This window comes from Clinocottus analis, unplaced genomic scaffold, assembly GCF_023055335.1.
Source record: "Clinocottus analis isolate CAN_PGR_092001 unplaced genomic scaffold, fCliAna1.0.p SCAF_3, whole genome shotgun sequence".
Classification (NCBI taxonomy): Eukaryota; Metazoa; Chordata; class Actinopteri; order Perciformes; family Cottidae; genus Clinocottus; species Clinocottus analis.
Genome location: NW_027176042.1, coordinates 7,793,563 through 7,820,996, shown reverse-complemented (window position 1 = coordinate 7,820,996; position 27,434 = coordinate 7,793,563). Strand labels below are relative to the sequence as shown.

General features: G+C 43.8%; 1 protein-coding gene across 1 annotated transcript in view; it reads right to left on the bottom strand.

Moving 5' to 3' along the window:
- Positions 1 to 3,531: 3,531 nt before the first annotated feature.
- Positions 3,532 to 27,434, bottom strand: part of cntn3b (contactin 3b) — a 47,358-nt gene continuing 23,455 nt past the window's right edge. The window contains exons 6-23 of the mRNA XM_068593560.1: positions 26,675 to 26,878; positions 24,966 to 25,068; positions 24,384 to 24,568; positions 23,839 to 23,975; positions 22,534 to 22,663; positions 21,766 to 21,916; positions 19,820 to 19,947; positions 17,446 to 17,621; positions 14,351 to 14,468; positions 13,357 to 13,515; positions 13,067 to 13,216; positions 11,469 to 11,539; positions 10,880 to 11,114; positions 10,281 to 10,390; positions 8,866 to 9,052; positions 7,913 to 8,025; positions 7,646 to 7,811; positions 3,532 to 7,093 (exon numbers count right to left, since the gene is read on the bottom strand). Coding sequence (XP_068449661.1) covers positions 7,002 to 7,093; positions 7,646 to 7,811; positions 7,913 to 8,025; positions 8,866 to 9,052; positions 10,281 to 10,390; positions 10,880 to 11,114; positions 11,469 to 11,539; positions 13,067 to 13,216; positions 13,357 to 13,515; positions 14,351 to 14,468; positions 17,446 to 17,621; positions 19,820 to 19,947; positions 21,766 to 21,916; positions 22,534 to 22,663; positions 23,839 to 23,975; positions 24,384 to 24,568; positions 24,966 to 25,068; positions 26,675 to 26,878 — 2,615 coding nt within the window. The 3' untranslated portion in view covers positions 3,532 to 7,001. The remainder of the gene's footprint in view (positions 7,094 to 7,645; positions 7,812 to 7,912; positions 8,026 to 8,865; positions 9,053 to 10,280; positions 10,391 to 10,879; positions 11,115 to 11,468; positions 11,540 to 13,066; positions 13,217 to 13,356; positions 13,516 to 14,350; positions 14,469 to 17,445; positions 17,622 to 19,819; positions 19,948 to 21,765; positions 21,917 to 22,533; positions 22,664 to 23,838; positions 23,976 to 24,383; positions 24,569 to 24,965; positions 25,069 to 26,674; positions 26,879 to 27,434) is intronic.

Below are 27,434 nucleotides of genomic sequence, written 5' to 3'. Positions count from 1 at the left end.
ACCTGTGGCACAAAGAAGCCGGTTTGAAGTGACTCAGGGAGAAAAAATGCCTTAGAAATAAACTTAAATGCCCAATTCAAGTGGCCTGGGATGTAAACCACCATCGTGCTCAGCTCATGAGTCGATGGAGAACCATCACGGATAGACTGTGCAGTTGATGTGTAGATGAAAGGCGCCCGCGCACACCGGACAGGTGAGGGGAATGAGCCGCAACGCTGGGGAATGGAGACACAAGAGCCACAGCAGTGACAGAATTAAAGGAATGGTTTGGCATTGTGAGAGATTTAATCACCTGACTCTTGGCAAAAGGATGAATCAAATTTGTGAAATGAATGTAACTTTTAGACTGATCTTTTAGCAACCTAAAGATCAGATAAGTAATGTTGAGAAACGAGCGAGAGTACGATAGATTTGTTCAAACGAGCCAACCGAAAACCTCAGCCCGGTTCTGTTAACTCTCTTCCGAAGAAAGTAGCTAGCATCTAGCTCCAAGAGTCGAGCGTGAATGTTTCCAAGTCGGCAACACGGACTTCCCGTCCCTACAGTCCTCCCTCCAAATCCACTCCACCAAATTGATCATATGAACAACAAACTTGGCTGTCGTCAGTACTCACAGCTGTAGAGCTGGAAGCCCGTCAGAGAATATGATTTATTGGTTGCTATTGGGATGTTAACAGAATTTCAGCAAATATTATAAAGAGAGTGCATTTGAAGAGCTTTGCACTAGCTTTAAAAGAAGGGGAGACGGCTCAAGTCTGGGCATAATTGCGTTGATATTTTTTCATTTACATGAATCTTGCTTATGTTTAAATGAACCAACAATTTTATCGGTGGAAGGTCAAATTCTTTTTTTGATTCGTTTTTTTTTAATTGAATATTTCCATAGAAAATAAACTGTTAAGATACCGTATATTTATACTGAATGTTGTAATCACTTCGCGTGACACACAAGAAGTTATGTAAGCCCAAAAGATATTTCCAATTAGAATTCATCAATTTTTAAACCTTGATACATATATTATGAATAAAGAAGAAAACACAAAGTGACCTTCAGTCATTCATAAACATCTCACCGTTATAAATGTACCGTGCAAACATCTTACAATAAGCAGATCATGCTACTGCAGAGCAATTACTGCTGTTTTGTGACAAAAACGTTAAGTGAACTTCCATCTTGAAATCCTTTTACGTGAATGTTTTGTGGAACTAATGAAACATCCCTCCTGTTGGGCTCGCCACCATATCTTAAAAACAATTTCCCCACACACTGACATTTCAAAACAAGAACAGACCACAGGGGCATGGACAGTGGCGCTCTAAAGAAAGGATTTCATATATTTCTCATTACAACAGGACATTCAGTGGAGATCATTTTGCATGCATTATAGAACTCATCTCCTTGAAAGCCACTGTATGAAAATATATTAAAAAAAAACGAACAAGGAGGCCAACAAGGGCTGAAAGCAAAGAAGAGGCCTTTTCTCACATAAAAACGCAAGTTTGAATCATGCGGCTTGTGTATTACTTAGAGACGACCTCTGGTCAGAAATAAAGAAACATCCATTCCTCACAGATACCGTGCCTGTGTGGGGCTAATGATGGGTAAAATGCACAGAGGAGAAGGCAGTGCAAAGCTGTCCTTTGATGAATCGGGTGATTATATTCTGAAACACTCCTTTGCTCTACAGACTGCAGTGGCATAAAGTAAGCCTGTTTAGATCTCACTGACTAAAAGGGCATGCTTACCACTGATGTGTGAATCCCACAAGAAGTGGCTTTCCGCCATTCGTGCTTCGGATTATGGGAGGTGGCACCTTTACTTCTATCAGGCGTCGCTATGATGTCATCATTGATGTTAAAGGTAATACATCTCATTTGCCCGTTGAGTTTCTCTTGATATCTCGAAAGTCCTGGCAATTAACTGTGGTGAATTATTCAATGGCAGGCGCTCTAGTTATAGGTCTTCTTAAGCACTAATTGCTACTTTAAAATATGTGGTCTGCATAAAAAATGGGTTAAATTATTGATATCAGATGTACTTTCTACCCAGAAGCCCAAACACTGTCAGGGTTTTGCCCTGTACAAACACGGGTATGTTCTCGTGTACTGTGGCCCAATGCTGGACTTTAGACCACTATCGAGTGGGTTGCCGAGGTAGTGCCAAAATGGTTCATGATATTAAACATTGAAATGTTTTTTAGATGGATGTGTGCTCAAGAAGTCGCGTGAATAAAAGAAAAAAGTCTGAATAAAATAAGATAATAGTTTCATGATTTCAATGATGTTTGAATATCCACTAAACGCATCAGGACACAGCTGACATTCCCTCAGAGGGCAGAAACACAAAAGGTCTATACATGACCTTGAATACATACAATGTCTATCCGTAGGAATACTACAATACTGTTGTGTCATAACTGAAAAAGCAGTTTGAGCCCATTTTGGGAAGCGATGATTTATATTAACTCCCCTCATTGTCTTGTTTCACAATGAGCTGCTGGAATAAAATGCAAAAGGGGTGGGGAGCTTCACAATGCAGTATCTTATAAAGAAAACAAACACTGTTCATGAACAAAAACAAACCAAACACTATTCAATACATTTTATTTGTCCAAACCATTGCAGTAAGTAGTTTGAGTTAGATTTCTACCGAGAGCTTTAAAAGCTCGTTTTAAGACCAAACTACGTCTTGCTACTGACTTTTGGCACTTTCGCCAGTTGTGTGAAGCAGGCCGTTTTTAATTCAGATACTTCCCTGTTTATCCTGAAGAAAACCCCTAATCCTTGTGACATTTAATGAGGTATGTAAGCAAATTTAGTGTCCAGTTGGTCTCAGCCTCAATGCCATTGGGACCTGTTTTGATCACTTGGTCCTCTTGCTCAATCTTGGGGATTTCACTTAACTTCACATTCGGCAAAGCTGCGGCGTCATGATTTTGTCTCTTTCCCAGGGCGTCAATGTGGGAGGGTCCAACGAACACAGGACATTCACCGAGGGGACCAGCGTTCATGTCCCATGTTACTTCACTGTCAGAGTTATGTACCAACATCACATTATGTTAGTCAAGTAGTTTTGTTGCCTATACCGAACCGCAACCGTTTCACAGCGTTGTTATGTTGCGTTGGCCACGTGCACACCTTCTCTTTCAAAATAGTACACAAAAAGGCATCTGCCCAAGCAGCAAATGACAAACAGTAATGAGATATTTTACCTCCTCACGGGATGAACATCCTGGCCTCAGATTGTGTTTGTGGTAACTTTGACTCATCACAAGTTAATTCAGGAATATGCTCTGAACTATGTGATAAGAAGGGCTCAAGTAAAAAGCAAGTATTTAGGATCAGCTGATAATGTGTTCCTGCATTAACTGATATTGAACTGTTGGGTGCAAATTCTCGATCACATCTGCAGGTAATAAAGTAAGCATAAATCAACTGATCTTGTGGCTTTGAAGGTCCCCTGGGATTTGAATCCAGAAGAAAGCAGTTAGTGGGTCTGTGCGTTAGTCAGACAACAAGCGAACAGTGGACTGGCTGGAATAAACATTTTTATTAAGTTATAGTTTTAGAAAAAAATCAAACACAAAGTCACAAACAATGATTAACATGCACAATTTTAGTATACAAGACAAAACAGTTACTTTTCAATATGAAAATGCCACTCTACATGTCAGTATCTCACAGAGATCATTGATTAATACACCAGTATTAAGGTCGGAGAACACACTATATAAAAAGCAGTAAGGTTTATCGTTGATGGCCATGTTTAAAAAATATATGCAAGCTATTTACACCACACCAGGTACACTCCTTTCTAGCAACAACAACCACAGAAACCAACCTAACATAATAGACCTTGTGGATATAAATAGATATGTTGCTGTTCTATGATCAGCACACTTCAACCATTTTTGCTGATGCCTCTGATCACTGCGTTCACTTCCATTAGATTGTACTTTGTTGTATTTGTTAAAGCACAAGGCCAGAAACAATAGCTTTGTTTTCTTATGTATTTATGAGCAGAGGTAAGAAACATTAGGCTGAATTACAACTATGTAAAAATTAAGAAAGCTTTGAGAAACTGCCACACATTAATTAATAACCTATGAGTCTGCCACCTTGCGATTAGGTTACTTTATTTAAATAATAACGTACATATTAACACCACTTGGATCAAGTATTTGCACACACAAGCTGCTTTGAGGCCCGGTCACACCAGAAATTGGCACAGCGATTTTCAACCGCGTGTCCTTGTGAAACGGGCAATGCGAGAGGCTCGGTGACGTCATGAATTCTTGCCGGGTTTGTTTGTGAGCTAGTGTAGCTAGCGAGCTAATGGCTAAAAGATAGACAGCAGGGACATGCTATGGCTAGTCAGTCTTTTTGTTTATTAAAAAGACAAATTCCCCAAGCTAACCAACTTGTTCAGTGTTGCTCATCAGCTTGCTATATAACAGGACATAAGGTTTTCACAGTTTATTCCACATGTTTGTACCATCAAAATCTCTCATACCTTGTCGAGAGGACAAATCTTGTAAGCTACGTTAGCTTCTCCCATTTTGGACTTTCTGGTTTGTCAAAATGCTTTGCTAACGGTTACAGCACAAAGAAATGGACACAGGTTTACTTCGCCCCGTTGACATGAACTGATTGCGCCTTCGGTTTTTAGGCTTCTTTCCTGGAACTGAAAATGCTGGTGTGACTGGGCTTGTATGCGGTTGGGAAGAAAGATACTGTATTACTTTGATGGGAAACTCAGACAAATCAACCAGCCAATCACTTTCAGATCACTGCTCCAATGCAAAATCACAATCTACCACTGCACTACAAAATACTTGTAAAAATCAGTGAAACAAATTGCAAATACAGTGAGATTTCTAGTAAAAACCGAACACAGCAGAAAAAGAATGACGTCGAAGTTGTCCGCTCAGAAGCATAGTAGTTCTCAAACATCATTGACTGTGCTGTCGCAAAACAAAACAAGTGCGATGAGATGGCGGCCATAAGTCAATCAAGCAGCTGAATTGTGACAGCTGTAATAATGGGGCAAGAAAATCAATATCGCATTGACTGGTCTGCAGCGACCTAATCAAAGAGCACGGAGCTTTATGAAACCGGCGAAGGAGTAGATAGGACAGCCTGATTATGTCGGCCGCTTGGACGTTTTACGAGGCCTCTGGGGACTGCACACCTGTTCAGACGGCTAAGTGAGGACATCCAGTCACCTTGCATCAATTCCTTGTGCTTTCATTCGACTTTGGGGAAGCAGGGGTGGTGGGATAATAGAGAGTGCAAAATACAGACGACGACAGCCTCCGAGCTAATGACCGTGCACAGCCCCATGTTCGGCAAAGGCACAGTAATGTGTAGCAGTTCAGTTGACTGTATCCTTCCACGTCCACGAACGAACACCGCCAGGACCCCAGTAATCACGCCTTTCTCTGGTTGGCTTTTGACAGACTCATCCACAAGATACAAAGGGCGTGAAAAGTAGCTCCCCCTCAGCAGAGTAGCAACGCTCTTTTGTTAATGTTCAGTCTGGTGTGTGTCCAATGGGCGGTGATGGGGTGGGGGTAGAATGACAGCCGTGCCTTTCGCTCCATTTCCAGTCAGGGCACTCTCACCGCGGTATCGGCTTCAATTATTCTGATGCCTTAATAGCCCATAAATTATGCTTCGGATGGAGTCATACATTTATTAAACCACAGGCCATAAATACTGGGACCGAAATTTCCGCCGTATATCTCAATCCATTGCGGCTTTCCTAAAGCTTCCAACCCTTTTAGCCGAAGGTAAACCCGGTGCTTGTTCCAATGAAAATTTAATCAACATACCCTCTCCAATAACGGGCTCCATCTACATTCTGAGTTTCCTGTCCTTCCTGACAAACTTCTTCGGAGAGAGAAAAGCAAACAATGCCTCCTTCTGCAACATGATTCTTTCCCACTAATCTATTTGAAAAGGAAAGAAAGAGAGAAATAAGTGAGCTCTAGTGAAGGCACTGTTATGCTGCAAGTATATTGTGCACTGGGCCAGCTGGTCATCTGGGGTGTTTACATGTTACATGTTCCTGTGATATGGTATACGCATCTAGAACAGGAGATGTCTAAATGTGGAGGAGGAACAGGACACATGGGATCTGACACCACACGTCTCTATCTTCTGCAATCCCCGGCTTTTTAAGCCAGACTGAGAACGCGGAGCGTGATGGGCATTTATTATTTAGAGGAGCAAGAGAAGGCAGAATGCCAAGATCTATCAGATTATTGTAGAGAGGGCCTTAAACTCAGGAGACTGTGGCTCTCCAACAGACCTAATATTATTTCAGTTTGCAGAGAAAAGTGGGATGAGGCACAGTTGATCAATTTGCTATGCTTCTTTTGTACTTCTGTCAAAGTTTTTTCTGAACACCACAATTGGTGTTTCTTTTGGCAAAAGCTGGGAAGAATGCGATAAGGACTTTAATTGATGTTCTGTCAATGCAACGTGTTTAGTTTATATTTCATTTTTGAGACAATAAAATATGGATGAAGTCAATGAATGTAGGTAATCACCTGTTGAGAGGGCGATCTGGAGAAGATCAATTCTTGTGGGTATTAAAAAAACCATAAAGCAAGCAGCCTATCACCTACTTTGGTATGGACTGTATATGTAAAATGTTTTTTTTAAGGCAGTAGTATCTCCAAAAGATACTAAGAAGATTAAGTCATCTAGACAGCATAACTTCTAAAATTAAAAAAGTAAACCTAGAGCACGGTGGCACTTATGACGCTGGAAGTATTACTAAAAGGTATCATGCGCGCAAAAAATAAAATCTGATGTTCCTTTGAAAAAAAAAAAAAAAAAAAGTGGCGTGGTCCCTTTAAAGAGTTTGGCGGAGTTGGTCCTTTCCAGTCTCTCTCAGTCCTGGCCACTGAAAGCCCGGGCCTCGTGCCAGCCCAGTGGACTGGCGGACTGTCGGGGCGGAGGGGGGAGGGCGCTCAGTAGGCTCCGATTAGACATCACCAGGCGGAGCAGAGCAGGGCACCGACGAGGACCGCAGAGAGGCACATTGGGCTGAGGCGGATCGCTCCCGAGCCCCGCGCTCCCATGCCTGCAAACCAAAAAGCAGCAGAGCAGCCAGTGAAGAACCAGAAATACCCCTCAGATCGAGAACAAGAAAAGAACCACAAAAAAAAAACTGCACTCTGCAGCGCTATCCCCCTACATTTCTGACAAGTCATCATAAATCAAAAGCCAACTGCGATTTTTTTAAAATTTCATTCTCTCCCATATCTACATTATTACTGGCTTCCGACAGGAGAGGCTGTTTAAGTTTCCTGGGAAGATAAAGTTTGTATCATATCAAGGAGGAGAGCGGCAAACTGGGCCGCCTCACATAGTTTGCAAAGCAGCGGGACGGGAACTGCTTTATATGCTGCGACGCTGTGCAGCCAACAAGGAATAATAACCCAATGGCAGAGACGGATGACACCGCGCACGCATTTCTAAAAAGGTCGCTTTTCTTGCACTCTAAATAAGTCCATTACACACGGATGGAAGGGGAAGCGATGAAGCCAAATTAAATGTCCCCTTCGAATCATTCAACCCTCCATTTGATCAGTGGTCAGAAGGAGAACGACGGGAAAGGTGGAAGGTAACTCACTTAATTTATGGATGTGGATGGGCTCGCTGCCCACACCTTCGCCGCCCTCACTCAGGGCCTTGATCTGAATGAGATAGTTGTCGTTGGCGGAGAGGCTGAGCTCCACGGTGGTTTTGATGGTCGCGATGGCTTTGACGTCGTTGTAACGGTTTCTCTTCAGCAACACCTGAGGGGCGGGAGGGCGACGCGGAGATATTAGTTCAGGCCACAAGCGCCGACCCTGAATTCTGAAGACAAACCGGAGCGCTGCAGTGAACGAAGACTCACCAAATATCCAGTGACCCTCGATTCTGTCTCCATAGCTACTACCGCATCCCAGTGCATCGTGAGAGTGGAGCCAATCATGGTCCATTGTATGTTGAGCGGAGCACGATCTGGAGCTGGAAAAGGATATGGTTATACTACAAGATATGCTGCATAACTCTTTCCTGTGGGGGGTGGGTTCTTCTCAATCAATGCATGCATAGAATCATTTACATATTCCTGCTTCATGAAGCACAGTGGGCTCCGCACGGAAAGATTTAGATATTAAAGAAAACCTCAATTATAAATTGAGGCTGCAGCAGAGCCCCTCCACTAATTAAGCCAGAGTGAATTCTACGGAGGCCCTGAGCGCCCAACAAACTGCAAGACATATGCAAATACACAAAAGCAAAGCAAACTGATAACATGGCGTTCAAATATTAAAAAAAAACGCAGCAATTTTGCAGCATGTTTCATTATGCAGTTGGGTTTCTGTATTTCTCATTTGCTGACTTTCTTTCTCAATGCTGTACATGTTTTATTAAACTTGGTGAAGATGTCTTCATTTGCTTGTGTTTGGACTATTTGCATGAATTCTTTTGGGCACACTATTTTCCATCCTATTTGCTTTACTATCCTGTTGTTACAAAACACAAGCGTGCCGCGGTTAATTTCTTCCACTCGTGGCTTGAATCCCCACATGTTTGTGCAGCAGTTTGTGGAGACATTTTGAATAGCTAAAATGGCAAGGGCTAGATTGCCACTGCGGCACCACTCAACCCACTGATTACATCTTTTTTCATCCCAAGGTAAGTGGAAAGCTCCCTTGTCACATTGAATTTTACGAGCGCAACCGACAAAGCCAAAGAAACGCTACGGCTGTCACGTTGAGGACGGTGCGATGTCACCCGAGAGGGGCCTCGCACGATTCACGGACGTTTCATGCCACCCCCCCCCGCCACCCCCACCGCACTCACGTGGTTTCTTTGTGGTGGCGTTGATGGGCGCCGACTGTGGCCCTGGGCCAGCCGTATTGAATGCGGCCACACAGAGGTAGTAGACTGTGTTGGCTCTCAGCCCAGTGATGTTCACCAGCGTGTAGTTCCCAGATATGCGCACTTTGCCGACAGTGTCGGGCTTGGTGTCGTCTTCCCAGTAGACAACCTATTGGGTGCGAAAGAAATTGAAGACATTAAATGCACAATCGTGGGCATAAACGGCCAGATTCCAGTGGTGCATTTCACCGCATTATTGGAAGGTATATTCCTTCGTGAAATCTGAAATGAGGGAGTTTTTTTTACAAGTGGAATCCTAATCACTGATGCACGTCCTCTCAGTCAGCCGGGCCAAACAAACAGGGAGTTATTTGGTCACGTAATGACTGAACCAGGAAAGAGAATTCATGATAATTGCCGGTTTTACGTAAAACCAAAAAAGCAGATAAAACGACAAAAGCTACTTTTGTCTTAGGAAGCTGGCGTATTAAAAGTGAAGAGGTTATGGATGAATGTGTCACACAATCACTTTCTTCTGCGTATGTGCTGCGTTGAAGGTGCTTTCCTCCAGGTTGTTTGTCTCCATTTAAGGGTGCAGGTGAAGTGATGTTTGAGAAAGCAAAATGCTAATTGGTCTCTTGCTTTAGGTCATCTTCAATATTCATGCGTCTGGTATTAAATGGCATAAGAGTTCAGTCGATAAATAATTCAACTGACATGTAAAGTCCGCCCTCAGGCATACACGTGCCATTCCGTTGCGTCGAATTATTGTATTTCAAATCTGTTATCAATGTGAAGTTGTAAGCGGCAGGATTCAGTTTACAGTAAAGTAATCTTTTGGGCAGTAATAACGGTGATTGCATTACACTGAAGATGGATTAGTGATCCTAACAACGTCACGCGGCTCCGTATCCATGCTGTCGGCTCCCTATTGAGATGCAGCAGCTAAAATCCACTTCAGGATGGCGATTGGAGCAATGAGCTCTGTTTTAAAAGGACAATGGGTCCACCGCCATGGCAACTGGAGAGCTCCAAGATGAGGGCCAGGGGTGACAGATATTGAAAGAGCACTGAAGGGTGGGAGGAAAAAAAAGAAAAAACACACATAGCAAAGCCCTCTTTGCATTCTTGAAAGGACGAGGGGTTTTATTTTCCTCATGTGGGTTGGCTGTTAGTGCACCAGCGGTTTTGAGGTAATTTCATGATAACATAAAACTCAAAACTAGGGAAGATATTGCAGCATATTTGAAGTTACAAAACTAATTTTTAGAACAATGAAAGAATGGTCATGATTGGATAAACAGGGCACACAGGAGAGCTCAATTATCATGTAATAAGTTGAGGAAGAAAAAAAAAAAAAAAGGAAAAGAATGATTTTGCAGTGATTCATATCGTACCTCGTATCCAAGAACTCTTTCCGAGATGGCGGGGAGAGCTTCCCAGATCACCTCAATTTGTACCGCAGACACACTTCTAGTCCAAACCCTCTTAGGAGCCAGGCTGGGGACTGCAGAAAATAGAGCTCTGGTGAGGATCCCACCGACTCATCCAACACAATTTCCCCCTCCCCCCCCCCCCCCCCACACACACACACACACACACAGTAGCAATAAGAAAGGCACTGAATAGACCTGTAGTTTGGCTGAAAAGCTATTTCCCCCCACTCTCTTTTAATGGGATCTGTGACTGACATAAGGAAAGACTATCTGCCCAGCAAATTCAATTAAGAGAATACCTCCCTGACAGCGGTGTGGTAAGTGTCTGCTAGGATTTCCTGTAATCTACCAGCACGATAACTAATATCAAGTTGACATTCCCAGCTTGAGTGGGGAGGGAAATAACAGCACAGGGGGAAAAAGAAGAAGGGGGAAAGAAAGACGAGGGGGGAAATAAAAGCATTTCATCATTGCTATTCAAGGTCACAGTTGTGAGGAGAGAGATTAGAGCTGATTTAAGCGTCACTATCCACTGCAGGGGCTGCGACGTCCGCGCTTACCCTCCTCCGCCGAGTACACGGTGGCGATGGAGCTGAAGGGCCCCTCCCCACGGTTGTTGTACGCTCCCACTTTCACGTCGAACGGCGAGAAGGGCGGGATGGTGTCGTTGCGGAAGACGTAGGGCACCACGCCGGGCGTGGAGATGACCGCCCGCGTCCACGTGACCGTGCTCACGGGCCGGAAGGCGATGATGTAGCCAAAGCCCTCTCCGTTCTGCAGTTCCTCGGGAACAGGCTGGGAGCGAAACACAGAACTATAGTGATATTAAAACGCATACAGACGAAGAAACGGACAGGCCCGTCTCTGCGCTGCACAAGGGCTTCTGCGATTAGACGCGGCCCCGAACCACCTTCTGCCCCGTCGTGTCCTGATGCGCGGCCATACAATTGTGGCCAAAGAGCAAAACCCTCGAGAGCGAGGGCGCTCCGTCCCTGCTTTTGGACGGGAGAGGGAGAGAGGGGGGGCACTTGGGGCCTGAGGGGCCTCGCTCTCGTGTGGGCCATAAAATTGCTCCGTTCAATTCTGCGCAATTAAGCAGAAGCATCACTCGGCAATGCATAGAACAGTAAAATGTGAAAGACGACTTACCTCCCATGTAATCACTAATTCAGACTTTGTACCGCCTCCACCTCCGACATCAGTGGGAGCTGTATCAGGAACTGAGAGATAAAGCCCAGAGGGGAGCAATTAGTACACAGTTTACAAAGCTCAACGACAAGCCCAAACTAGACTTGTAGTCTTCTGACAAGGCCGCCTGCTGCAGATGCCATCTTTCATATTACAGCCTGCAAATCCCTCACTGTGCAAAAACAAACATTTTAGAGAATACCGAATTACCGATATTTCCCAAATGTCACCGTGCATAAACACCCAAGGCAAGATCTGTCGCTTTGCGAATGACACTTGGCACCGACCCACTTCATTCCTGTTCCCACTCATAAAGGTTTGTGCGCCGCAGTGTGATGGCAAAGCTGATAGTGTAGGTGGAGGAGCACTTGTTCACGTCCTTTTAGTATACGACAGTAAGTGGAGCATTGCATTTAACGTGTCATATCAGCAACTGGTTATTAGGCACTTATATCTGGTGCTCATGTGTTGTGTTCAGGTTCAATGTTGGGGGAGGAGATCCCGGTACTTCCTCGGAATTACGCTCCTTTTACCCGGGAGAAATACCTGAAAACTATTCAGAGCCCTTCCTACAACGGCATATTAGATCTTCCAAACAAAATAATTCTGGGGAAGAGGGGGTTTTATTTTGAAAAAAAAGTTGATGTAAAAATTGCACAAATATATGAGGAAAAAACAGATTATTCTCTGAGATAACACTCACAGACTTTTTTTTTTTTTTTTAAAACGGCGTGTTTCTTCTTGTCATGGGACCAATTTGCGATTGTTTTGATCGACATCATCACACCTCAGATGCCGTTAAACACTGCCATCCTAAAATCTGACGAGTGCAAATTATGAATATATTAGTATGTATTAACATTCATGAAAGAAAATGAAATAAAACTAAGAACAGTGCTTTACTACTAATGAAATAAAGTCAGTGGCTGGTGGTACCATTGTTTTGCACAGTGATTTCGAGCAAATTCATGATATTAATCTCACAGAGTTTCTCACAATGTTACATGGTGGTAGAAAAGCTCAACACGAGTGCTGTCCGTTGTCCATTTACCCCGACAATTGTGACACCAAGTAAGTGGAATGTATTAACGCCTGACATGGCAATTATGCAGTCTTACCGATAATGTTCTTCACATGTCACTGAATATAATCCAGGGTTTTGGAAACATCTTGTACTTCATTCATTTTTTTAAATCTACTGACAGCGCAATGCAAAGATTGGTCACTATTTAACTTAATTGACACCAGACTAGTGAACCATTACACTTGGATTCCTGAGGATGAGCGCTGAACTCCATCCCAGCTGTTAAAACACTCTGAGCAGACGATTGGACACTCAACAGGTTTTTTTTTTTTTTCTGCCACAAAGAGGGTGTAAAAGCATTGTTTCTCTGCTTCTATGAAAACTCAATAATCGGAAATGAAAAGTCATCCAAAAATGTGTACTGTGGTCGAAATATTTAATTCATGAGGAGGACTCATGGTTCTCTGGTATTTAATTACTTTAAAATCGCTGCAAATCTGTGTTTTTGTGCACTGAAGTGTGTAGTTTCACGTACTGGCATCCTCTGTCCTGGTCTTGGCTGAGGCTGGACTGGGCTCTCCCAGGCCTACGATGTTGCGGGCCACCACCCTGAACTCGTACTCCACCCAGGCGTTCAGACCCACCACCGTCGCTGTCAGCGTGTTCCCGTTGACCACCTCCGGCACTGCGAAGCGGAAACGCGTTCTTTGGAAAACCAGGTTGTCGCACAACTCAAATTGAACGATGAAATGAATGAAAAGCCACAGAGGAACCCAGATGAATACCGCAAAAGGAAGAGACACGGAGGGGAGTGCTCCACGGTACCTGAGTCAACGGCCTGCCAGCCCACGGTAAAAGGTGTGCGGCCCTGGATGATGTAGCCGGTGATGGGGCTGCCGTTGTCCCTTCCGGGAGTCCAGGAAAGCTGCGCAGTGCTGTCTGTGATCTCCTCCACCGCTACTTTGTCCGGAGGCCCTGGCGGACCTGAGTCAATCAGACAATGAGGTTCCAAGAAGCCTTCCCTTCATCAAACTCATTAAGACTCCTCGCCCCTCGTTACATATCAAGGCCACCGTGCTCCCTTCAGTTTAATGGCTCCATCCTTGGCGGGTGTGCATGCGGGGGACTCTTTAGTCGCAGTGGGTTTCGTGTGCGGGGCTACGAAGTGATTACCCAACGGGATGGAATCATTTATGAGAAGGGGGAGGAAGGGCTCGCTGGGAGCAGACACTCGAAAGACGGATGAAAGAAGAGCCGATAGGCCGGCAGAGCGAGAGGAGCGAGCGTCCGTGACTGTTCGGCGCTCCGGCGTTACCATGTTGCTGTTGTTTGCTCTACTGCTCAATTATTTAAATGCCTTCCATGATATTTTGCCCATGTGTAAATGAGCCAATTATAGTCATTTTCTGTGATAAACATTGCCTTCTCAAAGCACCTGGGACCACTATTACAGTTTGTTAAGGGCATGAATACTAATGTAAATCACCGGAGATAAGCCGGCGCACTGAGCCAGATACGCCAAGCACGCGCCGACAAAACTGATCACACATGCCAGAATGTGAGAGTGTGTGCCCTTTTTTTTTCCCCTCCAAATTTATTTCAGCAACACATATATAATGTAAACAGAAGCTGCCGCAGCGTATATATTTACGGGTAGTTTCAAGGATTTTGTTTTTTTTCCACATCCCTCTCTGTCAAACATCCTTCTCTTTGAATACTTGTGCAGATGCTTCAACATCCGCATTATTTCACAGTACAGGTACCAGGGCGTGTTCACGCACTGGCATACGAAAACAACATTTTTGTTTAGCTCTCTTACCTTTGACAACCAGGATGGCAGAGGTGGACAAGCTCTCCACATCAGTGTCAATAACGCAGACGTATTTCCCACCGTGGTTCAGCTGGATGTTACGAATCATCAGATCCCCTGATATACTCTGGAAGAGGGGAATATGATCGTTAGAAAACTCGAGGCGAAGTAAGAGATGCAGCGTTATTTCATCACTCAGCTTCTGGCTCCAGGTTGTTTGAAACATTTATAATGCCTTGCACAATCACATTGTCTCCAGGCCACATATTTTTGCATCTCTTCAAACACCAACAACCGACATGGCAGATGTAGTCTGCACAAATAATGCTTTTGGCTGTCCTTCAGGCGCTACCCAACCAACCAGCCACTGCCAACCTCCCTCAGCCCCTAGAAACAGCTACCAGCTACACACAGGACACACAAAACAAACATAGTCGAGTTAATTGGCAAGGCAATCCTAATTATTCTGTAATTACATAAGCTCAAGCAAGATAGGAGTATAACTCCCAGTGTAAAGAGCAAATATTATTTTACATAAGCTGGATGCATGTAGTGGCCATGAGGGAACACGGCAAAACACAAATATTGTCATCTTTCTCATCTGTGTTTGACGTTTGTATTATTAGTGGCTGCGTGAAAGATTCTTTTTTTTAAAGGCGGCTGTTTTCTATACTTTTCCTCATTAATCTCATTAAAAGACAAAAATCCGACGAATATCTTTGTCCGTCTCTCATTTCTGAACATTTTCCCGACACTGTTTGTGCTGCTCAGACCTACGATCATTTGTTCCTACTGAAGATGTAAAATACATATTTTTGAGTACAGAAAACATGGTGTTTATTTCCCTTAAAAAAAAGGAGGCTGAATACAGTCTAAGTTAGGCACTGTAGTTTTTAGCAAACAATACTCAAACAGGTAAAAATGGATAAATTGTTGGGGACTATTTTCAGCTGTGGATTAATACACGTTTGGTTCTCTTCTGTCTCGTCTTGTATCGAAAGCAGCAGGAGTGTTTATGTGGGATCGACTCAAAATCAACTGCAGGGCCCATTGTGTTCAATGTGAAGAATTACGTCGCCCAGTGCGACTTAGTTATAGCTTTGAGACAGCACAGCGGAACAAGCGATAGCAAACTTTGAATACGGAACAATACCTTTGCACAGGGGTCATAAAATAAAAGTTGTTTGTGAGAGGAGCGTCAAGACACTGGGAGAGCCGTCCACTCACGGCAACGTTTGTCACCTTGCAGAAAATTCACACAATGCCTGAAACCAAGTGCTCGGTCCTCACAATATATCCGGTTCTGCGACTCACTTCTCCAAACCAGCTAATCCGATTACAACGATACACATTGCGAGGGGCCGTGGACACTTTTGAGTAACGTTTTAAGTATCTATTGCCAGTAGTACAGCTTACATTTGACTGCACTTTCAAAGAAATTGAAGCATTACAATTCATCCGTAATTTAACGCACTGGCATGTCAAAATTAGATACCGGGCCCATCTTGCATAGTGTGACATGCACTGAACTAGTAATATCCCAGTTATCGTAAAAAAACGGCACGATCCATTCATTGTCTCTTGTGGACTCCGAGTGGTATTCATTGACGACAACAACAACAACCCAACAACAAAACTGCCGAATATCACAATCCTTATCTTTTAAAATGGCGTAATGCATCTCAAGGCAGAAAAAGTCATTCACAATGCCGCAGTGACACATTGTATCCGGCATTATTCTGTTCTCGCTGGAATCCACCTTCTGAAAGTCAGCTCTAGAAGAGTCTGCAACAAAGCATGTCGGCTTGTGAAAGGAAGTGTGTTGCTTTTCGAAACGAGTCACCTGGGGGCGAGCCAGGTAAGACTTGCCGCAGTCGTGGAGGATTTCATCACCCCTCCAGCGGCAAGTGATCACAGCTCCCCTCCGCAGCAGCGCTGCGCCCGCGGATCCCCGCCTCTCCGAGGCACCTGACAGAGCACGGCCGAGCAGAATGGCACTTGTATGCGCCCACGAGCAAAAGAGACGACCGCGCCCGCTATGTTTTCTCTTTCACCCCTTGCTTTCATCTCTCCGTCCTCCACGTGACAGTTCTCCACTCGCCGCTCTGCCATGTCTGATTCTTCCTCTCTCATGTCAGCCACCACCTGGCCAACCTGGGAGCTTCTGCCCGAGAGAGCAAGGCGTCCTTCCTTGGCACGGAGGCCGTGATGAGGCAGATTTGCTTTAATTATGTTAATTAATTCATCAGAAGCTGTTGAGCAGGGGGCTGGTAATCTCTCTGGACAGGGGAAACAGATTCTGTGAAAACTATATCTCATTATATTCCTTTGCACAGTTCAATGTCATTAGTAATTGCCATTTGCATTCATGAAGATATAAATTTGGCGTGTCCGCGCCGCTGTGAGGGCATTCAGATATCATGTCAACCTTTACCACGTGAATGGCAGCGATCAGGCCACGGGGCTGGCACTATAAAAAGCAAAGAAAGGCGTACGCAAAGCAATTTCATACTGACAAGCGCTGAACAATTGACTTTGCCCTTCATCAAAAGGAACAAATACTCAACAGAAAGTCCTCACTCATCATTATATGAGAGAATAAGGATTTCAAATGGGCATTCACTGGTGCCATGCCAGCCAGCTCATTACTTAATTATTTCGGGGCTCAAGATTCACAAATAGGTATGCAAAATTCAATTATAGCTGAGGAAGACGATAAGAACATGTTCTCCCTTGAGCTAAGAGAGCCAGAAGTTGAAGGGATGAAAAAGTATAAAGACCGTGTTAATAAAGACCCTCTTTATGACTGAAACGGCATTTCACTAATATATCTTTAGAAGTGTGACACGGGGCAGCTCACACAGCCAATTCAAAAGGTAAGGACCCCCAATACAGACCTGACAGTGCCATTCATTCAGGCTCTGTTTTGGACCACCGTGGGACTCTCAAATGTTCTTGGCGAACATTTCTCTGCTTAGGAATTATTGGTGTCGAAGAAGACCTCAGCAGGGCAGCGGAGCACACCCTTACACATCACACAGTGTGTACCAATTAATCCGAGAATAGCCGGAACGTAGCTGAGTGCGATGCTCGAGATGACTCACCCCGCCCACTCTTTCGAAGTGATCGCCGTCTCGCTGGAAGTCGATGAGCTGGCCGTTGAATGCCCACGAGAAAGAAACATCCAGAGCTGGATCGCAGGCAATCTGGCAGGGTAACACGATGCTCTCGCCAACAATAATCTCCATGTTAGTGGGCCTCATGGTGATCCTGGTGGGCTCTGGCCAGACAACAGACGACGGCGTACGCATGTTAATTTCGCCGTCACGGGAACCTTTGACCCCGCCGTGACCCCGGCAACTGTCGTCTCCGTTCAGTCCGAGGGCTGAATCGAGGCATTCAATTAAATGTGTGCTTTCCATGATTTTAATAAGCACTTAAATTCCAAGCCTGTCCATTAGCAACATTTAATGACATATCAGGTTCGCACTTTATGTTCCGGTATCAATTTGGGAGAAAATGTTTGAAACGGTATTACAGAGATGGGAGTACATTCCCACTGGTGGCTGTGGTGGATTGGAGTTTGTTGAGGAAAGGTCACAGTATTTAAATGCTGTGACATTAAATGGTTCAGCTGTCAGTGTGTGAAAAGAATGGAAGCTAATGAGAAAAATAGGTCAGGTGGCTACGCACACACAACAGATACAACTGGAGGGCTACATGTACGTGTTATGTCACTGCCTTCATAAATAATGACCTTTGACTAAATCAAGGATAATGTTGTTGTTTTTTTGCTGCTTATTTAACTGCTGGTTTTGCATAATGTCGACCAGTCATATTAATATGACAATAAGTTTAGTTGTTAACATGCAATATTACATTCAATATAAATAAAAGGTATTCTCAAGCCATAAATTGACAGAAGAAATGGTTGACCTTTATTTTGAAAGGAAAGGAAATTGTCCATGAGCTAAATCCATCCCTTGATAGGAAATGTTGGATCATAGTATTGCGAATATAACTGGGCACAGCACGATTTTAAAAGCTTTAGATTCCTAAAGAGCAATACCTGGCATCTAAAGAGTCCAGAGAGAAAGGTGTACATTTTAGATTTAACAGAAATCCTTATGCTACTGTACTCTCACATTAGGGCTGACTGGTTACCTTTTATTTCCATGGCATCTACATGTTAGACATCTTAGTCTGTTTTTGCATTATTAGAAAACTGAAATAGTACGATACCATTGCGGCAGCTATCAAACACATAGTAAAAGGAAACGTTTTGGAAAGTATTTTATTCATATTAATACCAACGTCTGCACGCAAAGTTTAAAAGCCAGCAGCCGGCTAACTTAGCCTAACTTAGACCAAAGATTAGAAACAGGGGAAACAGTTAGCTCCAACAATATGAAAATAACAAATCTGCGATTTTGATGCGATCAAATGAGGGACTATTTGTGGGTTGGGACCCATTTCCTGGCAATGAGCAAAGACTGCAGGAAGTTACGGTCCAGTTAAAGCAATGGTCTGACACATAGAGCCTTATTAAACAGCTATTCCTCATGTGTACACTTCATTTTCCTTCAATGTTTTAACCTTTTAAAAACCAACCTGTAGGTCTCTGCTGGAAAATTGTATACCCAAATAAAAAAGGGTGTATCTCTGCAACCACTAGGGCTATTTTCATAATTTGGGTTTTATGATAAAAAGGCTACACCTGTGAGGTTTTGTTCAGATGTGCATATATCAGTCTATATGCTAGTGGTTAAGAGTAAATGAAGATGACACAGCAAAAATAAAAAGGTTTCAGGTCCGCCGAGAAAAAAGCACTTTCAGGATGATTATTTACAATATGTGAACAAACTCTCTGCAAAGGTTGACTTTGTTAAAGTGAAGCAGAACAAAGTTAGAGAGGGTTTAGTACAGAGAAGATTCAGGCGAAGTCTCCAAAATTTGCATTTGTGACATTCAAATTTCGTCATGGTCGCCAAAACCATATATTTCACTTGTATATTACTTATGGTGTTCAGTACATGTAAATACAGCAGTTTTGGGCTTTTTCTCCTAAAACAAGCTAAGATTTACAGTTGAATACAACAATCGCTCAGTTTCCCCTTATTGTTGGGGATTGGTTTTGAATTGGATGTGTATGCCTTATGGTAAATGGACAGCACTTAAACATTGCTTGTCTATGTATTATACTTATCTTAAATATGTATCTACCAAGTCATACTCATGCACACACCACAGGCACAACATGAGGTGGAAAATTGGAGTCTTGACCAAAGACATCATGACATGGACTAGCAGAGCTGGGGATCAAACCGCCGAACCTTTAGTTGAAGGTCGGCCCTGCTCTAGCACTGAGCAACAGTCGCCCTCGTGGGTGTTGGTAGGTATAATAACGTTAACAAAGTAGGGTTGTGAAGCAATATGTCTATAAAGGGGGAGTTGTTGATGGACGAGAGCAGGACTTACCGGTGATGAGCAGCCTCCCAGTCGAGCTCGCTGTCCCAAACTGATTCTTAGCGACGCACGTGTAGCTGGCTGCGTCCCGTCTGGTTACATTGGCGATCTTTAATGTCCCATTGGGAAGCAAAGTGATCCTGTGTGGAAGCAGAAAGTGCATATTTAGTCTGAAGTGATGAGCATTATGCTGCATCTGTCTTTAGTCATTATTCAACATTTTCCCATGTTGTAGTTTATTTCTTTTCTTATTTTAGTCTACTGTAACTTTCTCACTGAGGCATTTTGACCCTTTGCTTTAAAGCTCTTCACTAAATCCCAGGAAAATAAAATTCTTTGAGGCTGGAAAGCAGCAGGGAGGGTGACCCATCACCTCGTCTCAGTGGTAGGCTAAACTCTGGGACACATTACTAAATGAGGGAAATATTTTACAAACAGCAACACTGAATAACTCAATGAATAAATAAAATGTGCTTCACAGGCTTTGTGTCGCAGAGGTCACAGGAGACGGTATCACACTGGGTGGAGCGCTGCTGTTTGCACATACGATGGCTCGAAGTGGTCAAACAACCATTTTTTGGGGCTTTTTGACGCATGCGAAAAATGTAAAAAAATCCAACCTGTTCCTTCAATTTTAAGGCTGGACGAATGTTTCAAAGTAAATGAGATTGACAACGAGATTGACAACATACGAGGATGTATTTGTTTTTATGAAATACAGGCTTCTTCGGAAATTAGTGAAACCTGAGTACAAAAAGCTAAAATGATCTGCATGTCTCGATGCCACGAGGGAAATATGTATTGGAAATGAATTAATGTACTGTCATTCAGTGACAATTTTGTGTGCACAACTTTCAAAACACTGTTCCAACGTACAGCTTGGCTGCATAGAAGAGAAAACACCTTTTCCCCCGGTGTCTGCGTACACATCGTGTTTGAGAGACTACGTGGGCTTCACATGCTGTGTGCTCAATGTCACTCAGCTTGGGAATTTTACCAATTTTCTGCAGCGTTGGATGCAGCTCCCCGTCTGGAGCCAACCAAGGAGCCTCTTTGCTGGTTTGACAAGATTCTTTGATCGTATTGTTCGCTTTCAAAACCTCCTTTTGAGTGAGAAGCAATGGGCGTGATTCAGACGGCAGTTAAGCATTTCTTCACTGTGCTGTTTTCCAGTTGCTCTTTCTCATAGGATCCGGCTGTTTGTGCGTGTGCTGCGAATTCTCAATGTGCGAGTGTCGACTTGCAGCGGGTGAAGGAGGAGAGGGGGAGAGGGGGTGGGGGGGGGTCACCGCTTTTCTTCCCTGTGATGATGACAAGTGTGTGGATGGATTGCTGAAATGTGTCATTTCTCGCCTGTGATTTCCCTTTTGGATTCCTTCACCTTTTAATTGGTCCTTTAGCATTGTATGAGGTCGTTGCGGTAGCTCAAATTAGCCTCTCGGCGAGACAGAGGATGACAACGAACTAACACTTTGTGCCGCTTAAAGTGGCGCCTTAAGTTTTCTTATTGTCTGCCTAATGTCTGTGTGTGTTTTTCGTCTTGTTAGATATCTCTTTTCTCAAATCTACGACCAGGCATTTTTTGTCTTTGCTGCACGGGTGGTCGCGTGAATCAAACTCGAAGCAACAGCTTTCGTTTTATTTCCCCGATATGAAAGTCTTTCTATTCAGCAGCAACTCCATTTGCTAATCGTTAAAGGCCTGAAACTTTTTATGCATGCTGGGTTGATATGACCAGCTGGCGACTTCATTGCTCACACCGAGCTATTTGCACATGACCGTAGTATAATAGCCATGTGCAATTTTCCTGCCGGGTGGGTTTTCTTGCTTTCAATCCTCTCATTAGCCTTCCGTTCTATGCATCCGCACAAACCCCAAACACACTATTCAAACAAGTCGGGCTTGCGGTGAATGCGAATAAAAGCTGTTCGGAATATGCACTCAGACTTTTATCCTACCTTTCGGTTCTCTGCAGGATCTCGTTCCCTTTCTTCCACAGGGTAATTGCTGGGGGGGAGGCCTGGGGCTTGCATTCAAGAGTGACTTCGCTGCCTGAGCGAGCTTTTAGCAGGGTCCTTAATGGACTTCTGGAGAAACTGGGGGGTGAAGCTGAGCATCGCGGGGAGCAGAGAAAGAAATGAGATCAAAACAAAAATACAGGCAAGCTATCTTTGCAGATCATCCGCGCCGTACCGAGATCAACTCTCCTCTAGCGAGGTCAGCTCAAAGTCCCAGCATGAACTCAGCAGAAATGCCTATTGAGCTCAAGGCGATACAGACGCACCTGCAAGCCCAACCTTTTCAATGCTACACACACATAATCCACCCCTCGAAAAGCTTCCGCTCTGCGCAGTTTTTCACATTGTGTCACCCGTCGTTCAAAGTGTCATCACATGTATCAAGGCAGAATTGAATTTCGCATGTAGCCAGTCATCAAAGTGTCGCCAATGAATCAATACCCCATCTACATGAGAAAGCATGCACAACGTCTTTGTAGTATCCAAATCAATATGATGAAAGGACCAAAGTAAAATGAGACACTCCATCAGATTCATTTTTTTTTTGTGGGCTGGCAGAGCCCATAGTGACATCAAATGACTCTGCAGACTGATTGCTGAGGAGAGCTATAGCAGGCTGCTGGGTTATTTATTTATTTTATCTCAGGAGATGATCAAACGCACAGACAGATAAGCAGGATAAAAGCAGAGGGAGGGATGCAATCTTACCTAACACCATTAGTTGGGCGCCGGAATAAATAATGCCATGTTTGTTTTCAGCCACACACTGATACACCCCGGAATCTGACAGGTTTACCGCGGCTATGGAGAGGGCCCCGTTTTCGATTTGTACCCGGCCCTGAGGAGGAGAGAGACACAGTTCTGCATATCCATTGCAAGGCCAGCATATTATGTCCACAAGCGCAGCAGCAATTACTGTTGCACCGTGAAGGGAGGAGGACAGCGGGAGGGGGGGAAAGAAGGAGAGAGGGAGAAAAAGAAAAAAAGCTTAAGGAGCGGGGTATCATTGTACGTATGTTCAGCTTGGAACAGGGGAGAGACGAGGGCAGCGGTGGAAGCTGTGACGTCGTAGACGCACAGAAGAGAAGCAATGTTGACAACAGCACCAGCAGCATATTAAGAAGTCATTCATTTGCTGCGGTTGCTCAGCTGGAAAAACTATGGAGACAGCTCGGATGATGACTTGGATTGATTTTTAACCCAATGAGCTAGTCAGACATCCTCGAGGCGGCAGGGGGAGGGGCTTCTCTCAGCGCTCTCTTAATTATAGACGCATTTAGAAAGCCGGAGCTCAGTGAAATAGAACACATTAGTGCGGCACAAAGTCACCTTATCGCATAAACACTGCCAACCTCCAATGTGAATCTATTTGTGGCATGTTTCTACTGATGATTACATTCTACGTTCTCTTGCTTCAGCTGCTGATTTAAAGGGGCACTTCGCCTATTTCACACATCTTGGCTTTGGCATGATGTGTGAAATAGGTCCGAGGGGAGCTTGGGAGTTTGGGAAAACGAATTTTCGTAATTACGAAAAAAGAAAAAAAGTGGCAGTTTGGTCGGTGTGTTCAGGCAGAAAGTGAATTTTCACCTCAGTAATATAAAAAGTGATTTAAAAATGAATTAGCGCTTGCTTGTTAATATCAAGTATAAATTCAAAGGCCCTTGGATCAGATGCTCTTATCCGCATGATATATTTAGATACAGATACCAGGTGCGCCTGTCTGCCCCATTATGAAAGCTCGGTACTAAATCGCTGGAGCACCCCTTGAATTTAATGAACGGTAGTTCTACCGAGCAAGTGGAAAATGGATGAGAGGTTGATTCTCGTCATAAAAAGGCAGTTCTGATACAGAACATGCGTTCATTTCGAGCAGGGTACGCTCACCAGCCATCTTTTAAACTGTTTCTCTACAGTTTTGATTCAGTGTAAGCAACCGGAACAGAAACATCTGCTTTCATTCCGTTGGCCCACACATTTATTCCGCTCTATTGTCTCGACATATCTCCATACCTCAGCCGTCACTTGCTCCCCATTCTTCAGCCAGCTGTAGGACGGTTTGGGCTTCCCATTGGCCTTGCACTCCCAAAAGAGGTTCTCCTCGATGGACAGCGCTGTGTCCGTCATTGTCTGGAGCCAGTGAGGTTTAGCTTGGAATAAATGAGAGGATTATCTTCAAACATGTGTTTTAATTAAAGAAGCAGTGGATTAGCAAAGGGTGGTATCAGAAATCATGAAGCCGTTAAAGCAGCCTTGCATTAAATCATCAAAGTTTAAAGTGGATTAGGAGCATAATGAGAAAGGCGGGCTGGTCAACAGATTTTAATATCGACAGGAAACTTGGCGCCTCTAGCATAACGTTCACTTTTTACGTTTTCAAGCTTCGATCCAAAGCCTTTACTCTCATTTCATTGTACGTTGTAGACAAATAGGCTTCCTGTCAAAAGGATGAGATTAAAGCAGCTGCTCACATGCATGTTTCCTGTGCAAATGGGGACACACATTGGGTCCCGCGGCGTCTCCCTGCGTTTCCTGTCAATTCTAAATGGTCGACTCACCATGGAATGAAATACGACCCCGCGCGGCATTTTTGCCTCGGCGATTCTCTGCCATACATTCGTACGTCCCCGCGTCTTCCTGCTGTAAATTGGGGATTTCAAGGACGGCATTTGAATTCTTCATTTTCACTTTGCTGGGGAAAGGGATGCCGCTTGTTCTCCTCCAGCTTATTTCTGGGACGGGGCTGCAGATAAACAGACACGGGAAGAAGTTCCCGAGTTTGATTAAGCACAGACAAAAAGCAGTTGAAGCTAAAGCCCCGTGAGTTATTGTTCCCTGCAAATCAAACTGTGATTGCCCTGATTTCAGAAGCTCTTAAAAAGAACTTTGATTTCTACCCCCTTGTCTTTTTATGTTGCGGCCCTTGCTCTCCTATGGATTGATGTATCTGAGAGTGAGTAATGCAACGCTCGTGCATCCGTAAATCACCTTGAGTAGCACTCATTCATACACGAATGAGCTTAGGGAATATGTTACACACACACACGCACACACACACACACACACACACACACACACACACACACACACACACACACACACACACACACACACACACACACACAGTGAGCTGGACTTACTTTCCAAGAGCAAAGCATTCCAGTTTCACCACCGATTCCTTCGCAGCAGGAACTGAATCAGGGAAGTGAACTTCTATTTTGGGTTCATATTCACCCATTACTCCTGCAAAAGTGAGACAATGAATGACAAGCTTTTTACATCAAGGATTAACAGCTCACCCATTATACAAGTCGTGTTAGATCAAATAAAAGAGCAGTAACGCAGTGACATGACTAAAAAAAAATTGCATGTTGAGCAAAAGTGACCACTGAAGGGCAGGTCAAGAGGTGGCTTATAAAAGATTCAGAGGACACATCAGGGTAAAGACTCGCTCTGTAGAGATTTCTCACCTGTAGCAATGTGGCTTGATTTATATTCACATCATAAACACATTATATTCACAATGCGTAAGATTGTTGCACTTGTTACGTAACGTTTGGTAAGAAATGGGCGGTGGATAGTTATTCATCCTAGTTATGTTGTTACGTTAGTATTTCCACACAAACCGTTCTCATTTTTCCAACCATAAACAAATAAACCTAAGCAAGCGTTTCACCATGTCGATCACGTAGCATTGCGTGTTTTCTGTGAGTGATACAAGGCTAATATGGTTCAGAAGCGTTGATATTCAAGCCATGCCGCGGTTTGCAGAAACGCACAACGTTAATCCATTTTTTAGAGCAACTGGGTTGCTGATTATCTCAATGATTAGTTATTAGTGATATGAAGCCTTTTCCTATATAGAAACTTCAACATTCATTTGAACTATAATTCAGTTTACGAAAGCCTTCACAGTTTGATATTTTGTGCTTCAAATCAATGGTCTGATAATTCTGAATAATGGCTAAATAGACGCTGACATCTGAAAGACTGAAGGTAAACACTGTACCACATTTTAATAAGGCACCTTGCAATCAATGGCTTCATCAGCAGTTAACAAATTATTTACTTAGGCTTTATTGATCATAAGTCATTAAAAACAACAGCATATGAGTTGCCCGACTTTACCATTAATAGCTGGTGTATTCTGTAATAATCCAGTTTTAATTATTGCCAATACATTAATGCTGGTAATACTTATGAGGTATTTATCTTCTATTAAGCCATCAAGTCAGCAGTAATAAATGTGAATTATTAATGAACAGATTGTGGTCCAGAAAATGTTGTGCCAGAAGAGGATAGACTGACCAACCTGGTCACCAAAAAGCTGTTTTTAAGAATGGTGTATAGCTGATCTGTGGAAGGTATTAAGCAATGAAAACTAAAAAGCCTTTCTGAAAAGTCATTTTCTTAACAATCTTTTAAACCGAATTTAATTCAGTGTTTATGTGAAGCATGGCCCACCATCTTCTTGAAGAGGATATGAAATGCTGCGGCTCAAATTGAGATGTCCAATATTCAGAGCTGGGAAGCCGTCCTGTCAGCATGTTAAGCTAATGTTAACATGAGATCAGGCAGCTTAAGTGCTGAGCTGTCAACAGTATCGTTGGATGTCAACGGTCCAATATCAAAACATTGTCAGATGTGACTTCTTATACTATAGTATACTTAAATATTACCAAATAATGCCAAGTAATCTTAATCCAAAATAGCCAAAATAGCAAATTGCTGCCTACTGGGCAAAGACCTCTCACAACCACAAATAGCAACACGCTGACATGAAGATGTAACAACTATGGATTATTTCCAATATCCGTCTACTCCGTTCCACATAGTTTATAGAATTTACCGTCGCTTCTGAGGACCAGAGGTGTTGGAGAGCTGAGCACCTTCTCCCTCGTCACAGAGTTGTTCACCACACAAGTGTAGTTGCCAACATCTGAAGGCTCCACTTTTGAGATGTACAGACTCCCGGTCTCCTGAGAGATGAATCGACGACTGTCTTGCTGGACAAAGTGCGGGTACTCATTGAAGATCCACGCAAATATCAGGCCTGCAATGGAAAGGGAAACCATTACACCGCCGTCACCGCTCACTCAAAACTGAATGCACACGAGCTGAGTTGGTAACATCGACCTCTGCAGCAAAGAGAAGATACCCCACTGTGGCCTAAAAAGTTTAGTATATAACCTAATTTTCCTTCCCTTATCGCAGTTTCCTTGGGAAGATATACCAAGGCATGGAAAATGTAATAGCTATCAGTGCAGAAGCAATGGGCGACCCAGGGAAAGGGAGCGAAACAAAATGGATTACAGCGCGTCAGTGGCCCTCCCCTGACACATGGCCTCCATTCCGCGGGTCCCTGAGCGACTTGGTCGGTTCATGGGAGGCACGGACGAACGGAGGGATGGGTGGAGGGATCGACGGACGGATTGACGGCTGGAAGTGGGAACATGTTGCGACGCCCCCCTTTCACAAGCTGCAGGTCTACCATACGAAAAGAGAAACCTGCCACGGTGAATTACTGTGTCATTTCCCGAAGCGCGCGCTGTACAGACTTGCGAGAGCGAGGAGATGCTTTGTGTAATCTACCAGTTTGGAGTGGAGGG